The sequence below is a fragment of the Clarias gariepinus genome, chromosome 26 (genome assembly GCF_024256425.1).
Source record: "Clarias gariepinus isolate MV-2021 ecotype Netherlands chromosome 26, CGAR_prim_01v2, whole genome shotgun sequence".
Classification (NCBI taxonomy): Eukaryota; Metazoa; Chordata; class Actinopteri; order Siluriformes; family Clariidae; genus Clarias; species Clarias gariepinus.
In genome coordinates, this window is record NC_071125.1 from 11,346,536 (window position 1) to 11,363,985 (window position 17,450).

The 17,450-nt window shown below is 38.3% G+C and overlaps 1 protein-coding gene across 1 annotated transcript in view; it reads left to right on the top strand.

Annotated features, from left to right (window-relative positions):
• Positions 1-17,450, top strand: part of sycp2l (synaptonemal complex protein 2-like) — a 36,519-nt gene that overhangs the window by 10,359 nt on the left and 8,710 nt on the right. The window contains exons 25-30 of the mRNA XM_053487408.1: positions 5,438-5,490; positions 6,312-6,372; positions 6,475-6,573; positions 12,377-12,486; positions 12,579-12,673; positions 16,816-16,915. Coding sequence (XP_053343383.1) covers positions 5,438-5,490; positions 6,312-6,372; positions 6,475-6,573; positions 12,377-12,486; positions 12,579-12,673; positions 16,816-16,915 — 518 coding nt within the window. The remainder of the gene's footprint in view (positions 1-5,437; positions 5,491-6,311; positions 6,373-6,474; positions 6,574-12,376; positions 12,487-12,578; positions 12,674-16,815; positions 16,916-17,450) is intronic.

A 17,450-nucleotide genomic window follows, 5' to 3' on the forward strand; every position in this document is an offset into this window, starting at 1 on the left:
AAAATACTAAAATGAATCCTTAAATGAAAATACATTTAAATAACCATGAGGCTGCAGTACGTTCTGTATATTTTGAGTGACGGATGTCTTGTCTAATCAGCAGTAAGAATCAACAAACCGAAAAAGGTAGGTGTGGTTTGCGAATAAAATTGTTACTTGTTCTTATTGTTAGAAGAATCTCATCCTGCTGATTGGACGAGACATCAGCTTTTTGTTTTTACCCATGTTAATCCATTGGACTTGGATGGTTTCGGTGTCGATTCAGTTTAGAGTTGGATGGTTCAAAGGGACATTAAGTGATGCAAATTAATATTTTATTCAACAGTCAACAGTAATTTTTCAAATTTATTATTCACAACCTAACAAGTGTTTTTTTTTTGTTTTGTTTTTTTGCTACTGTTTCTTTTTGTGTGAAAAATAAGCAAAGGATGCATTCTCTATAATCACTCTCTTTTATTTTAAAGAGTCCAGTACTGCCTTCTCTTTGCACATGCTACTTGCAAATGTGGTAAAGTGTGACGGTCTTGCCTGGGTGGCCTGCACAATGAGGATGTAGTGTGAAATAAAGACTCAGTTGCCAAAAAAAAGAATCAGCTCCACAGCGTGTCTCATCAGCTCTGCTCTTTATTAATTCTAAACAGTATTCTTATTTAAATTTTTCCATCAAATGAAATCTTTTAACTTTGTAATCGTATAGTGGAATTTTTTCTTTACAATAAATATTATAAATTATATTCATTCATGTTTTAAGGGATAATATGCACAACACTCAACAATTTAACCAATTAACCAATTAAAAGAACATTTCCTGAAGCATACCTGCACAATGAGGATGTAGTGTGAAATAAAGACTCAGTTGCCAAAAAAAAGAATCAGCTCTACATAAAACACAAGATAACACACAGATTAACAAGTCAAAAATAAAAAGTCAAAATAACTCAATATAATATAACACATTCGATGCCAAACGAGTTTTAACAATTACCCAACAAGTTAACAAACAGATGGATAAAGAAAAATGTTATTCATGTGTTTTAAATGACTTTTTGACTGATATTTTTCTTAGAGTTTTAAATGTGCAACTCACCCACAGCGTGTCTCATCAGCTCTGCTGTGGGCGGTCCTTATTCCACACATCAAATACCATTCCAACCCAACAGATGGCGCTGTCCCCATTTATGCATTAATTTAACCGTCTTTTACACTCCGTTACAAAAGCATGGGAGTAACATGCCAAAATTTAAATCTGGTTGGCAAAAAAAGAATGTTGCTACATAAAACTGAACAAGGCTGATAATTGCTCATTCTTTATTTCTTAGCAAGAGGTATGTTGATCTGTTGGTGGTTGTGCATAATACTGTCTCCATGTGTTGTCTTTTTAATTTAATAACTAATGATTAAGCTAACATTATCATTTGTAAACCTTGCTAGTCTAACCAATGCCTTGCAAAGACCTTAAGAGGCACAGTGCTCAAAGTAAATAAATATTATTAACATAAATTAACATAATATACTTGTTGGATTGTAGCAACTCATATTCATTCAGAGTGGCTTGATAATATGGATGCAACAGTTGGAGACGTCTTGAAAACATCTGTGCATGATGTCTCTTGATTTACTAACTCTAGCCTCACTCCACACCTTGTGAAGCATTCCAATTCTGTGACATATTTGTTTGCCATGCCATCCTTAACATTTACTGGAGGTTACTTGTGCACTTTTTTCTTCCACATATTTTCCTTCCGGTGAGCTTCCAATGAATATGGTTTGATAAAACACTCGGCGAACAAGCTTTTAGCAATGATCTTCTGTGACTTATTCTTGTTATCTAGGGTGTTGATTTTCATCTGGACAACTGTCTTTTCATTTCCAAAAATGAAGCTCTAAAGTCATGTATGTTGTGTATGGGATATAAAACTTTTATCTTCATGACATAAAATTTTTTTGTTTAGGTCTGAAATATACTTGTGGTGTTAGCCAGAGGAACGAGCTGGCATTACCTGCCAGCACAAAACTGATCATCTACATACAACAAACAAAACATTTTAAAAATGAACACTATTTGTATTTATTTTATATTTATTTTATTTTATTTCCCAAGATTCAACCCTCCCCTCTATCTACCCATATGTGAAGAGTAAATTAAAAACTAAACACTTCTTAGTGTACAGTCTGTGCTGTTTGTCAGAGTATTAAATTTTTTTTTTTTTTTTTTTTTTTTTAAGAATACCTCCAATGATTGCACATATATAGGAATGCCTCTGGTGCTAGTTCATTTATTGATACTTGCAGATATGCAACCAGGTGCTCCCCTTTTAGTCTGTTTTTCAGGTCAGTTTTGAAAAACACTGGTTTAAACTTGTTCTTTTGTAATTAATCCAAAGTACTTTGGATTTAGTGCAGAAAGTTACATTTCACTTACCAACATGTGGGTAGATTGAGGACAGGGTTGGTAGGCTTAATCTTTGATGCTGTGTTTCTTTCTCGCACAGTATTCTCTTAAAATACTTTAAAATATGCATATCTGCATGAAAATGAGTAGTCCAACGTTCACACAGTTAGCCTGTCTTGCTAGGCACATAGCACAAAGAGACATTGTTTGTAGTGTTGTAGCTAACACCACAGCATACAGTAGTTGCTTTCTTTCATAGATTTAAGACACTACCAAAGTCACTGAACAATAAAACAAAGAGAAAAGGAGTTACTGTACCTGGCCTGTTGTAATATTCATCATGCCCTGTCTTTAAAGAATGCTTCTCTTGCTTCCTGTACTGTACCTCTCTCCCAGCCCCTTTGGCCCGTTTACTGTGCAAAACTGTTTGTCTGCAAAGTGTGTGCAACTGGCAGTACATACTTATTTTTTTCAGCAGCCTGCATCTGTTGCATTTATCATGTGGGTAGATTGAGGACATGTTTGCTAAGTGTACTCCTGTCGCAATGGCATGATAAAAACATGTATAGGAGAAGTAGAGCGAGAGGGAACTGTCCTCTACCAGTTAATCGATTATATTGCTTTCCTGGACCGGTTTTTAAAAGTTGTGAGCAAATGTACTTGGGTGGCTATCAATATACCTGGGTGTACGGTATATGTAACAAATTGACAAGACAGTGGTTGAGCTTAATGGAAGTGCCTATGGCAGAATAAAAATAAATCTTTTTCCAAACAAATAGGTGCCTTGCTGTCCAAGGAGTCTCGGAGAGACCGAGGCTTTTGATTTAACGCCCTGCGTGCATTAAACTGTGGGCCCAAACAAAGGTCACTGTGGCATATAAGACTCTCTATCTTGAAATGTGCCTGTCCCTTGTATTTTTACAGGGTGTCACACATGTGTTTAGAACACTATACATACATTCCTTGTGTTGCTTGATATGTGAGTTTCTGTGTCTGCTTTTAAACTCTATGTTGAAGTATTGTGGGAATATGGGCTGGTTGTGCCATAGATAAACTGTTTTTGAATGTCTCTTACCTACATAAAAGGTTGTCTCCTCATTGGTACTTGGTACATCTATTGTGCGTGGTATTTGGAAGCAGCTGCCAGATGATGGGTCTTTTGTCCTCCTTTTGTGTGCATGCATTGAATTGCTTCACTTTCCTTTTTTTTTTTTTTAACCTGGATAACCTGGGTTAACATGAATACAGGCACCGTCATTGTACTAGTCCAGCAAGATTCTGTCCCTATTAAGCAATGTTACACATTAAATAAACATTAAGAATTACTAAATTTTAGGGATGCACCTAATTATTTTTTATTTGATAAGTCTATTATTATTATTATTATTCACAGTTAATCATGAATGTTAATTGAATTAACATGCCAGTAAATGGGAACCATAGTTTTAATGTTTAACCTTTTAAGTATTGCCTAATTAAAATAAGTACTTATCAAAAATAAATAAGTCCCAAGGCAGTGTGGGGTATGTATGTGGGTATCTTTTTACTAAATAAATATTGCCATTGTAATTGCCATAAAATAAATTTTATTTTACCATATATACTCAGCAAAAAAAGAAACGTCCCTTTTTCAGGACTGTGTATTTCAACAATAATGTTGTAAAAATCCAAATAACTTTACAGATCTTCATTGTAAAGGGTTTAAACAATGTTTTCCATGCATGTTCATTTAACCATGATCAATTAATTAACATGGATCTGTGGAATGGTCGTTAAGACCTTAACAGCTTACAGAAAGTAGGCATTTAAGGTCACAGTTCTAAAAACGCAGGACACTAAAGAGAACTGGTCTACCGACTGTGAAAAACACCCAAAGAAAGATGCCCAGGGTCCCTGCTCATCTGCGTGAATGTGCATTAGGCATGCTGCAGGGAGGCATGAGGACTGCTGATGTGGCTAGGGCAATAAATTGCCATGTCCGCACTGTGAGACGCCTAAGACGGCGCTCCAGGGAGACAGGAAGGACAGCTGATCTTCCTTGCAGTGGAAGACACCTGCACAAGATCGGTACATCCGAATATTACACCTGCGTGACAGGTACAGGATGGCCACAACAACTGCCCGAGTCACACCAGGAACACACAATCCCTCCATCAGTGCTCAGACTGTCCACAATAGGCAGTCCATGAGGAGGAGATGCACTGCAGTACTTCAAGCAGCTGGTGGCCACACCAGATACTGACTGGTACTTTTGATTTTGAGCCTCCCTTCATTCAGGGACACATTGTGAAACATTTTTAGTTTATGTCTTATGGTGTTGACTCTTTTAGTGTTCATACAGATATTTACACATTAAGTTTACTGAAAGTAAAAACAGCAGTTGAAAGTCAGAGGACGTTTCTTTTTTTGCTAAGTATACATTTATGATTTTAAATTACATTCATTTCAGTAACAGTTTGTGAACCTCTCAGTAAGGCTCATGCATTTATTTTAGTTTTCAACATAAAATCTATGTAGGCAATTATTTCAAACTGTACATCGCTATGTCTGTACTTGCCAATGTGCTTATCGGACAATCAGCTTTGAATATTCGGGGATAAATTCTTGTATTCCATCATGAGATGGCAAAAGTAAAGACAAAGCAAAGATTACAATGCATCAACACACTCGGTGGAAGTCAAGGTATTTATGTAATCAACATAATGTTACTGGCATTTGTTCATCCCTACTTTGTTATAATAAATAAATAAATAAATAAAGGAATTTAATGCAATGAAATATATATCTAACATTGTCTCAATGTCAGAGTATTTAAGGACATATTGACTAAGTAAAAATTGGTGTTTGAGCATATAGCAGTATACCTGTTGTAATTCATAGGACTGGAAGCTGTTCTTTAGTCTAGTAATGTGAAAATTTTTAGATTTTAATTATATGCAACTGTATCAGATTAGTATTAAACCTAGTAGGATAAAATGCCAAATGTACAGTGGATTTATTCTTTTTTTTCTCTCTCTTTAACCAACCCCCACCCCACAAATGCAGGGTTTCAAGACAATAAACCTTTTTTTTCAATGGAGAAACCTCTTGAATCTAATAAGGTATTTTATATTTTTTTCTACAGTAGTGTCTCATTGTGAAATCTACACAACAGTAAAGAGTGACTTGCAACCACAGTTCCACATATTTAAGGGGTGGCTTTTGCTGCTTATTTTGGTTATTTCATACTAATGTGATATTATTTTTAATGATTAAATATTTGTTAATATGCATGCTTCACGTACAGTATGTGGGAAGATATGTAACTAGGTTGCAGTATGCAAAGCCAGCAGAGGCAGTGTAATATGCTGGAAAACACTGGGTGCTGGGGGTTAATGTGGATGTTATTCACAGCCATCAACCCAGGTACTAAAATTACACTTAACAGTTATGTGCAGTTGGATTGTCCATTTGGCAGAAAGCTATCCACCACATCCCGGGTAAATGTTTATACAAAAAGAGTCATTCTAAGCTTTTTTCTTTAGCGGCTTGGCTATCTGCAAGTTGGAAATTTGTGGGGGGGACAGCACCTTCTTATTGGAAAACAACTGTAGTGACTGTGCCGCTTCTCTTCTATGCTCGATGGGGGAGTCATCTGGTTGCAGATTGTCTGCCGCTAGCTAGCATTTCCCTGAGGCTAGTATCATATGGTATTCTAGTCTCCTGAGAAGCTGTCTAATTTTTTTCACTTTTCCTTATTAATAAACCAAATTAACCTGCATTTTACCTTTAAAAAAAGTGACTCGTGATGGGCAAGGGCAGGAGCAGGGAGGCTACTGTGTAGGATGACTTGCACTCACTCACTCACTACCAGAATCACTCCTCTAAACAAATTCATCTCCTGCATTGCTACAGCCTTTTTAACTTTTATTTTTATTAGGAATACACTATAGATGAAGAACCATTTATGCCTTTACGCAAAGAACCACTAGCATCAGCAGGTATGTTTCGTGTAGTTGTTTCATACTTTACGCTAAGACAACAATAAAAAGCTAATTCGTGTTGCCTTTTTTCTGAATATAATTTAAATCTTTATTAAACAGACCTGAATGAAAGTTGTGAGGTTGAAGATGAGGAGCTCTCATTTTCTACACTCAAACCCAGAAAACTGTTCATCTCCCCTTCACCAGAGAGTGCTAAAGGTAGGAACACTAAAGCCTTTTTCAGACATAGAATAGTTAACATTTTGGCCTTTAAAAAACAGGAAAACAATTTTTTTAGTATGATAAACATGCATAATTTTTTGTATAAATCTTCCGCACAGCTTTATTCAACCCTTAGTTAATATGCATTGGTTTTATTGACTTTGATAAAAAACCCAGCCTTCTTAAATTTATTTATAAATTTATTTGGTAGCAATCGCTAAACAGACAAATGTTCTTTGCATTTTAAATGCAGCCATCTCAATCTACATAACCTCTCATTACTTTTTTTAATTAACTTTAATTTATTTGTTTATTTATTTATTTAGGAGCACTATCTGACAAAATATCTCGGGTTACTTTGCTGTAACCATGTTCCCTAAAAAAGCGGGAACGAGATGCTGTGTGAAAACGCTATGGGAACGTCTCTTTGTTCCCCAGTTGTGAAGCACGTGTGTGTCAAACACGCCAAAAACTTTGACTTGTATAACCTCGGTCAGGTGACATTATCCGATGAGGTGCACCTGAAGGTTAAAAATAGGACTGAACCAGAAACATCCTCAGGTCAATTTTGTCTGAAAGGAACTCCAGTCACGCCTGCAGTGCGGCATTGGAGCACAGCATCTCGTTCCCGCTTTTTCAGGGAACAGGGTTACAGCAAAGTAACCCGAGACGTTCCCTTTCAAAAGCTACACTCTATGCTGCGTGTAAACACTATGGGAATGAGAATACCAACGCGCCGCACTGCAAATGTCTGGACCCCCAGGGTTGTGTAGTGTGCGCACAGTCCCCCAAGGAGTCTTAGGCATAATTCTGGGATGCTGACTCGAGGACCCGCGAGCCTGGAGTTGCATGGACATCTAACTATAAAATCTGACAAATGTGTGCGGAAAGGACAACCTGCCGCATGACACACTTGCTGCAAGGAAACACCTTTTGCCAGAGCAATTGATGAGGCAAGCCCCCTTGTCGAATGGGCCCTAATTACTAGAGACGGACTGTGCCACGCCAGTTGGCAAAGTCTAAGCAAGATGGAAAGGCTGACGTAGCTTGCAAATCTCCACGAATAAGCTGGCAACTAAAGAGTGTTTTCCACAAAAAACCCCATCAGTCAGGACATAAGCCAAAATAACGGCTACGTACGTTCTGAGTGTACTAGGGCATAAGCCCGAAGTAATTTTTCTTGTAGAAACTCCAGCACTGAAACAGTTTGGCAGTGGACAGGGTCTACATGTTTTACTATGCACCGATTTTCAAATGCACTCCTTTTGAGGGCATAATTTCCTTTAGTGAAGGGAATGCATAAAGATGCAGCTTGTCTGTACAGCAAGTCTGCTCCCATATTCATATGCTCTGGAATATAAAGATCCTGAGGGACAAGAAATTTTCCAGTCCCCAAAGCAGAACCTGGTGCGCTAGCTTTCCTTGCGGTGCGAGCGTAGTCTGCCCAGGCGATTATTTATAAGACTATCGTAGTGTTGTCCACGCCCGCTAGGACATGGTAGCCTCTCGACTGCTGGAGGGAGTATTTCAGGGCCAGAAATGGTCATTCTTTCAAGGCAATCGATGTGCCACGTGAGATGACCTTTCCAGATCCCTTAGGCTGGGCGGCCATTTAAGGCCGCACCACAGCCCGTGAGGGGAAACGCCTGTCGTTAGACCTATAGTGGGACCCAAAGTCAGAGACCGGGGTCTAAACCACATAGAAAGGGTACGAAGCCCTCTGTGCGTGATCCTTATTGCCTCGGAGTATTGGCCCTTGGATAAAATCCCCTGGCTCTTAGAGTGGTGAAAAGTTATTTCCTGGCCTAGCTTGAACAACTTTAGGGTGTTTAGAATAGATTCGACATGCGCAGGAGACAGCTGTGCCCGCATTGCAGTCGGATCCCATGTGACACTTATATGTCATACTTTGAGTAGAAAAGGGAACGCTTTCTGTGGCGTTGAGTCTCCAGCCTAAAGAAAATCAAGTTGAGCTAGGACGACATCTCGATGCCGAAGCGCTAGCTCCTGAGACTAGGTCAAAAAACATCTATCTCATTCAAGGTACGGATGACCTGGAGTCGTAAAGAAGCCAGGGCTACATCCATACATTTTGTAAATGTGCGGGTGACAGAACTAGGCCGAAAGTATGCATCCTTCAGGTCAATTGTCCCAAACCAATGCTTTTGGTTGGATCATCTGTCATTTTCCCCACACATCGCTAACCTTACTTGATCTTGTAGATTTCTTCTTTACAATATCAGAAGAATTTGCCCATTTTTTTCCCCCATAGGCTACTTAGGTGCTTGTTCAGTCCCTTGTTATTTCAAGACTGAACTACTGCAACTTACTCCTGGCAGGCTTGCCTCTGTCCACGATTCGTCCTCTGCAACTAATCCAGAATGCAGCAGCACGTCTCGTTTTTATTCTTCCCAATTTCTGCCACACCACACCACTCCTCCGCTCCCTGCACTGGTATCCTGTAGCTGCCCGCATCAAATTCAAAACAATGCTTGCCTACAAAGCTAAAAATGGCCCAGCACCCACTTACCTCTCTGCTCTAATCACACCTCGCACTGCACCAGGTTCCCTCTGATCCTCCAGCACTGCTCGTCTCATCCCACCCTCTCTCAGGGATCGAGGGCGGCATTCATCTAGGCTCTTTTCTGTTCTGGCACCTAGGTGGTAGAACGAACTTCCTCTAGATGTCCGTACTGCAGAGACTTTGACTATCTTTGAATGACGACTCAAGACGCATCTGTTTCTCCAGTACTTGGACTAACCCCCCCCTGCCCCCCCATCGCACATTATGAAGGTGTTCGAGAGACTGATCCTGGATACACTTCGTGCCCTGGTGAAGTCCTCTCTGGACCCTCTTCAGTTTGCCTATCAGCCGTTAATGGGAGTCGATGACGCCATAATACACATGCTACATCGTACTTACTCTCACCTTGACAAGCCTAGGACCACCGTAAGGATGATGTTCTTTGACTTCTCCAGTGCCTTCAACACCATCCAACCAGCAGTAATGGGGGAGAAACTAATGAACATAAACATTGACACCCGCTTGGTTTCGTGGATCATGGACTATCTGACCTGCCGTCCCTAGTATGTCCGACTACAGAACTGTGTGTCCGAGACTTTGATCTGCAGCACTGGAGCTCCCCAGGGGACTGTACTGTCTCCGTTTCTTTTCACCTATATACATCTGACTTTAGATATAACTCAGTCATGCCACCTGCAGAAGTTCTCTGACGACTCTGTGGTTGTTGGGTGTATAAAGAAGGGTGACACCTCGGAGTACCAGTCTGTGGTGTATGACTTCGTTTCCTGGTGTGAGCGTAACCACCTACAACTGAACATCAGGAAAACAAAGGAGATGGTTGTAGACTTTAGGAGAAGCAAGACCCCTGTGACTCCTATATCTGTAAAGGGGGAGATAGTGGACATGGTCTCTGAATACAAATATCTCGGAGTCCATCTGGACAACAAACTTGACTGGTCACTCAACACAATGGCAATCTACAAAAAGGACAGTCGGTTGTACTTTTTCGAAGGCTCAGGTCTTTTAACGTCTGTGGCACCATTCTGCGTATGTTCTATAAACCGTTGTGGTAAGTGTAATTTTTTACACTGTGGTCTGTTGGGGTGGTAACATTAAGGTGTCTGATAAGAACAAACTGGACAAGTCAATTAAAAAGGCCGGATCTGTGCTAGGCATGGAGCTTGACTCTGTGGATGTAGTAGCAAAGAGGAGGATTCTATTCAAAGTACAATCCATTTTGAACAATCCTTCTCACCCGCTATACAGTGTCTTCGCTTAACAGAGGAGCAGTTTCAGCCAGAGACTGATTACTATCAAGTGTTCCACAGAGCGCCACAGGAGATCCTTTCTCCCAACGGCCATAAAAATGTACAACTCTTCTCTGTAACTCGTACACACATGTATGTGGATTTTTCACTAACTGTTACACAACAGGACATTATCACTTACCATATTAATATAATTACTGCAATACTACTTTCCAATAAAATATGTAATACAAGATTACATATAATAATACAATATTACATGAACAATCCTAGATCACTGTGCAATACTTACAAAGTGGCCTTGAGTCATATTCTGATGGTACTTACTGTTTTAGGAACTTTTTTTTTTTTTTTTTAAGATTATTATTATTTATTACCTTTATTCTTTATTACCTTTCTTAGTTAACAACTGTGAGCACCTGTAACTGAGCATAAGCAATTTCCCTCTGGGATTAATAAAGTTATTTGAATCTTTGAATCTTTGAATCTTGAATCTTTGACTGGGTGGCCGACGGTCCCAACTGTTGAGCATGGCGGGAAAGAAACCTAACAAAGGCTTCATGACGTTTCGCCTCCTGAAACCTATTCATGACGGACCTAATGGCATCACTGAACAGGCCGGAAGGCGAGATGGGGGCATCAAGGAGGAAAGCATGATCCCTGTCTCTGATGCCCGTAAGATTAAGCCACAGCTGTCTCTCTGTAGACACCATGGCAGCTATAGAGCGGCCAATAGCACGGGCCGTCTGCTTGGTTGACCAGAGAGACAGATCTGTGGCTCTGCGTGACTCCAAAAATGCCCTTTCATCGATGACCCCACCAGTGCTCAAGTCATTTAGCAGGTCAGCCTGGTATGCCTGTAAGATAGCCATGGTGTGCAGAGCAGAACCAGCTTGACCTGGTCCCTGAAAAGCTTTCCCCACCAGCAAAGATGTTGGTCTACACGGCTTGGTGGGGAGCGTAGGCTTTTTCAGGGAGGATGACTTCCCAGGAGAGAGGTAGCCCGCAAGCGTCTTTTCTATCTGGGGCATCAAATAACCCTGTGCCTTTGCATCCACGACATTTAGAATAAATCAATGTCGATGGCACAAAGAAGATAAAGGAAAAGAAATTCTGTCTCCTGCGCTTCCGCCAGATCAGCATGCAAACCCCAGGAATGCACCACAGCTCGCAGTTTCGTTTTAAAGAAGGCGAGCCGAGCACGAAGGACTAATAGGGAGGAGATCGCAATGCTCACATGCTCCTTCAAGCCCGAGGATGGTGTGCTCTTCCCCAAACACTCAAAACAATAAGTATGGAGATCGCTCTCCGCGAGATTTGTCTTACACAGATGCACACATCTCCTGTTAAACTCTGCCATGTCTATGGTGAGTAATAACTTTCTATTTCGCTGAAAAAATGCTTGCAAACACAAAATGCAGACCTTGATGACAAAGACCTGAGGATGTTTCCAGTTCAGTCCTATTTATAACCTGCAGGTACACCTCATCGGAGGACGTCACCTGACCGAGGTTATAAAAGCCAAGGTTTTTGGCGTGTTTGAGAGACACGTGCTTCACAACCGCAGCATCAAGTGTAGCTTTTAAAAGGTAACCTGTGTGTGGCTATATACAGTATTAATGTTCCTGAATGCAGTTCAGAATCACTGATTTTTTTTTTTTTTTTACTAGTGATGACCATAAAGATGTTTAGACCTGAAGTTAACCCCTTAAATTGTAGTAAATTTATGCAAAGCAATACATGTTTAAAGGGGGCTTTAGTTATCTTTTTTTTAAAACTCTATCAATGTGGTAGTCTCCCTATTTAACTAGTCACTATGAAGAGACTAAATGACATTTTTCAATCCATAATGTTTCATCAAAATGCCTTGATTATAAATATGTTCCATTGACTTGCTTCTTTCTTGCAGAGTGGAAGGAGGAGTCTATTCTTAATTTATTCTTGTTTTATTGTAGTTAGAACTAAAACACAAACATAAAGGGGGTGAATAGTGTGTATTTGTTTGTAGAATCCATAACACAAGCACTGAGAGAGGATGAAAAATCTGAGGCAGAGTTGAATTCTGGAGTCATGGCTGCCTTTGATTCCTTCAAAGCTCAGCTAAGAGAATACTTCTCTGTAAGTAATCATTTTAGGACAGCCTTTGTGTATACAAAAATGATTGAAATAGGCATTATTTAAGCGGAAAAAGTGTGCACTTCCATTTACAGTCCAGATATAAGAAGACTAAAACAAAGTCACTGAGATCTTTGACTGACTGCCAGAAGACTATATCATCTTTGCTAAAAACAGTTCATGATCAAAGGTAAGTCCATTTACATTATACAGTCATAGTCCCTCCTCCAACAGTATTGTAATTATATGGCCACAGTTTGTTTTTTGTTCTACATTGAAAACACTCCCCTCTGGATATATTTGAAACAGCAAGGCTAATTCTTCTGTTTTTGCTATACTTATGCGGTACACATTCAGGCGTAAGATAAAAAATTAAGATTGATATCAGAATTTAAGCTTTCATTTTCATATTTTGCAGTCACTTATGCACACTTCTGCTGAAGTAATCAATTTTAATTTTTAAAACCACACTATGTTTTGTGTCAACAAACTTGAGTTTGAGCAAGGCAGTTAAGACATCTAATTTGTACATAACACAAGTATTTTTTTTAAACAATTGTTTACAAATTTTAGTTTAAATGTAATGACAAACATTTAAATTTTAATATTTAAGTAAAATAATTTTACTTTAAATATGTAATACATGAAGGTACCACATTCATCTGTACAAACTAATATGCAATATTACATATTACATACATATGTATATACACTATGGAACATGGGATCATACCATGTACCACTCCAGAAGGATTCTGTCTCCTAGAGGTGAATGTGCTTTGGTATGAAAGGTACAAATCAGTCCCAGAACAACTCTGTAAAGACACTGGAGAAAATTGGTAAAAAAGTATCTATATTAACAGTAAAATGAGACATAGTATTGACAATGGGCTGTCCAAGCTGCATACAAATCTTTCTTTTTGGAGAAATTTTCTCTGGTTCGATGAAACCAAAATTGAACAGTTGGGCCAGAGTGACCATTGTTGTATAAAACCCTGTTACTGTTATTCTAATATTTCACATTCTTAAAATAAAGTAGAGGTGAAGATGTTTGTAAATGCCTGACTTCAACTGTCTGGGTAGTCGCATCTCGATGTGAGAAACAATTTACCAAATGGCACATTTAGAATACCACCCAATTTTGGGTGAACAAAAATAATAATTAAAAAAAAGGATACTCGAGTAAATAATAAGACTATGTGGGAAACTTCTTTAATAAGAAACCTCTCTAATGACGTCTCTAAGGCACGCACACAGACAATCACTGCTGTTAAGTTGAAATAAAACAAATTACCAGCACTTTACCTTTTGAAAAGAATCCCGACAGAGCAATTTTTCCATTAGTGTGTGTGTGTGAAGGTGAGAGGAGGAGGGAGGGGGCTACTGTGTAAGATGACTTTCTCTCTCTCACACACACACTAACGGAAGCACTACTGTGTCACATAACTTCTTTAACAAGGATCCTCTGTTACTTGCTTTTGCTTTATACGCATGCACATGGTCACAATGTTGTGTTATAATAAACGTACAGATGTTGAGTATAACGAGTAACACACACATCAAGACTGAGCATGGGAGAAGATTACCCATAATCCTGTATCGGCCGTGAGAAGAACCATTTACTTAATTGTGATCATTTGACACTTGGCAGACACAGCTCATGTGTACTACTCGTACAGTTAAAACCAGATACCTCAGAACAAAACACTTTTTTCTTTACGGTCAAACATTAACTATGAGTAAAGTTTTTTTTTTTTGTTTTAGATTAATAAATATTATTTTTTTGCATTTGGTAAATGTCAGAATCGAGCGAGGGAGAATCTTTTTTTTTTTTTTTACTTTTCCTCAAAGCCAGAAGTATACATACATTACATATACAATTTTGTGTATTTAAACAAAAAGAAAACTCAAGATGATTCCATTTTGAGCTCAAGCTTTTGATAGGTTTATTAATTTCATGCGAGTTAATTGGTGTCACACCTGTGAATGTATATAAAGGCACACCTCAAACAGAGGCCCCTCCTTTGACATCTTGGGACAATCAAGAGAAAACAACCAAGACATCAGGAAAAGAATTGTGGACCTCCACAAGTGTAGCTCATACTTGGGTGCAAATTCCAGATGCCTGAAGGTCCCACATTCATCCATTCAGACAATAATGCGCAAGTATAAAAAAACATGGGAATGTGCAACAATCATATCACTTTTTTGGTGTGAAATGTGCGACTCAACCCGAGGACAACAGCAAAAGACCTTGTGAAGATGCTGGCTGAACCTGATAAGACAGTGTCATTATCCACAGTAAAACGAGTCCTAAAAAAGACCAGACTACAGTTTGCAACTGCATGGGAACAGAAATCTTAATTTCTAGATAAATGTCCTGTGGTCTGACAAAACAAAAATGTAATTGTTCAGCCATAATGATAAACGGTATATTTGGTGGAAAGAGGGCAAAGCTTTGCTGCAGAAGAGACTGGTGCACTTATAAATAATAGATATATTAAAGCAACATCTGAAGACATCAGCCAGGAAGCTTTTAGCACAAATGCAATGACCCCAAATTAGTTGCAAAGTGGCTTAAGGACAATGAAGTCAAGGTATTGGAGTGGCCATCACAAAGCCCTGATCTTAATCCCATAAAAAATTTGGAGCAGCATTAAAAAGGTGAGTGAAAGCAAGATTAAAGTTCTGTCAAGAATAATGGGCCAAAATTTCAGCAAACTATTGTAGACCTATTGTAAGCTTGTGGCAGGATACCCGAAACATTTGGCCCAGGAGAATCAGTTTCGGGGCAATTTTACCAATGGTAAGGAAGTGTGTAAAATGTTTGACTAATAAAAGTAATTTAAAAATAAATCCTCCATTGCTTAATTCTGACATTTAACAAATGCAATTTTTTTTTATTTTTTGATCTAAAACAAAGTTTACTCTGATTTAATCTTTGACAGCAAAGAGTTTTTTTCCTGATGTAAATATGTACATATCTGGTTTTAACTGTATATCAAGACCTCGCTCGTTTATTGTTAAAATTTATTGCAAAATTTTGTTCATCTTGAAAACTGCTCGCAAACCAAGTTACTCAGACTCCATGGTTCCACTGTAACAGTTAATATTTGGTTGCATATCCCTTGCTTGCAGCAACTGGATCAAGTCAGCAATTGACAGAAAACACCAAAATGATGCTAACTCTACCAAGCTTGTTCAATTAATTGTTTTCCGGGCCCGTATTCACAAGGCTTCTTAAGTTTTCTCTCTGAGTTGTTGGCTACATACCTTCCAAAAGTGCAACTTAAATAGACTGTCCTGCAATCATGTAAATTGGTAAAAGGTGAGACATTTTGCTCCCATCAATATAAAATGGATTTCAAGAAATAAAATCAGTTTGGTAAATAAATGTAAGAATTTAAATATAGTAACTATTACAGGGAAATTGTTTGTTTTAAAAACATTTACAACATTTTGTGGTTTTAATTAACTTTAAAATATGTAGCCTGTAGTATTAGGCCTATATAAATTATACAGGTTTTTTTTTTTTATATACAAACATTAATTTCACTGTCTATTTTATCAAATATTCTATTTTTACAAGAGCACATTTTAAGACCTTTACAGAATTTATCAACCAATCACAGTCCTTGAATTGCTGCATCATCCCTAGCAACGGGGCCAACCACACCTGCTCTCTAAGATAAAGGTTTTTTGTACTTTCCTTCTACAGAGTTGCTCTGAGAAGTTTCCTAAATCACTTTGTCTAAAACTCCCAGCTAGGACTATTAGGCTAAGATAGGAGCTCTCAGAGAATTCTAAGAATCTTTGTGAATACGGGCCCAGATTAATGACATCATTGATCAATCAGATTATTTGGTTTGCAACTCTGTAGCCTTTCCCTTACTTCGGTAAAGGTTAATTTGGATTCCAGAACTTTTAAAAAAAATTCTGGTCTTTATATTCTGGAGGAGTGATTAAAATCCCATGTCCTCTGTATTTCTGCTCTTAAATTGGGGTTATGACGACTTTATGCCTGCCCCTTTGAGACTGAATTTTGGTAATATCAGGTTAATTAAAAAGTTATTTAATCCACTGCTTGTGTACCAGCTCTAGTTAGTTTTCCCTCTTTTTTTCTATTTGCAAAATAGTCTCTTTCACAATGTCCTTTTGGTCTTCTTGTTGTTTCATAATTTTTAATATGTACAGTCTTCTGACGAAACTTCAGTTAAGAGTTGACAGATTAATTATTTACTGTAGTTCCTAGATAAACTTTTTGTGATGTTCATGGATGTAAAATGATACCCTACTGATTATGTAAATCAGTGCTCTATTTCTTTCATGAAGGCTTATTCATTTGGAATGCTTCCAGAAGGCTGTAGTACAACAGTTGGGTCAGCTGGAGCAGAACTGTCTTTCCCTAAAGAACATTGAAGAAGAAATTGTGGTCTGTTTTCTTTCACTCTTACACAATATTTGTAAAGTAATTTTCTTTCACAACCATTAAACACATGTAACATAAAGACGGTGTACAGGAGTACATGTAGTTAAAATGTTATAGGGGTAACAGTCAACAGGAAAACTACTGGGAAATGCATGGTCTGGCAAAAAAAAATGTTGTAATGTTATAATTATTTTATTTGACCACATTTAGCCTTGACTATGGTATGCAATGTGGTGGCCGATTTGCGTGCCAAAAAAAAAAGCCTAAAGTAGTCAGTAACAAGTAGTTTTCTTTTGCCTACCCAGTTTTCTTTTTGGCCACCAGTCCATTTCTGAGTTCTCATCGCACTGTACATGTGGAAATGCATCAGGCAGCTCCTAACACAATTCCAGTATTTCATTCATGCTATAATTAGACTTTTCTGAAATGGTGACTTTTTTGTCCTGGCAGTGTTTAAAGATAGAGTGGGGAGAAATAAGTAATCTGACACTTTTTGTAATTAAATATTACCATTTAATAGAGGCAGCAGCATTTGAGA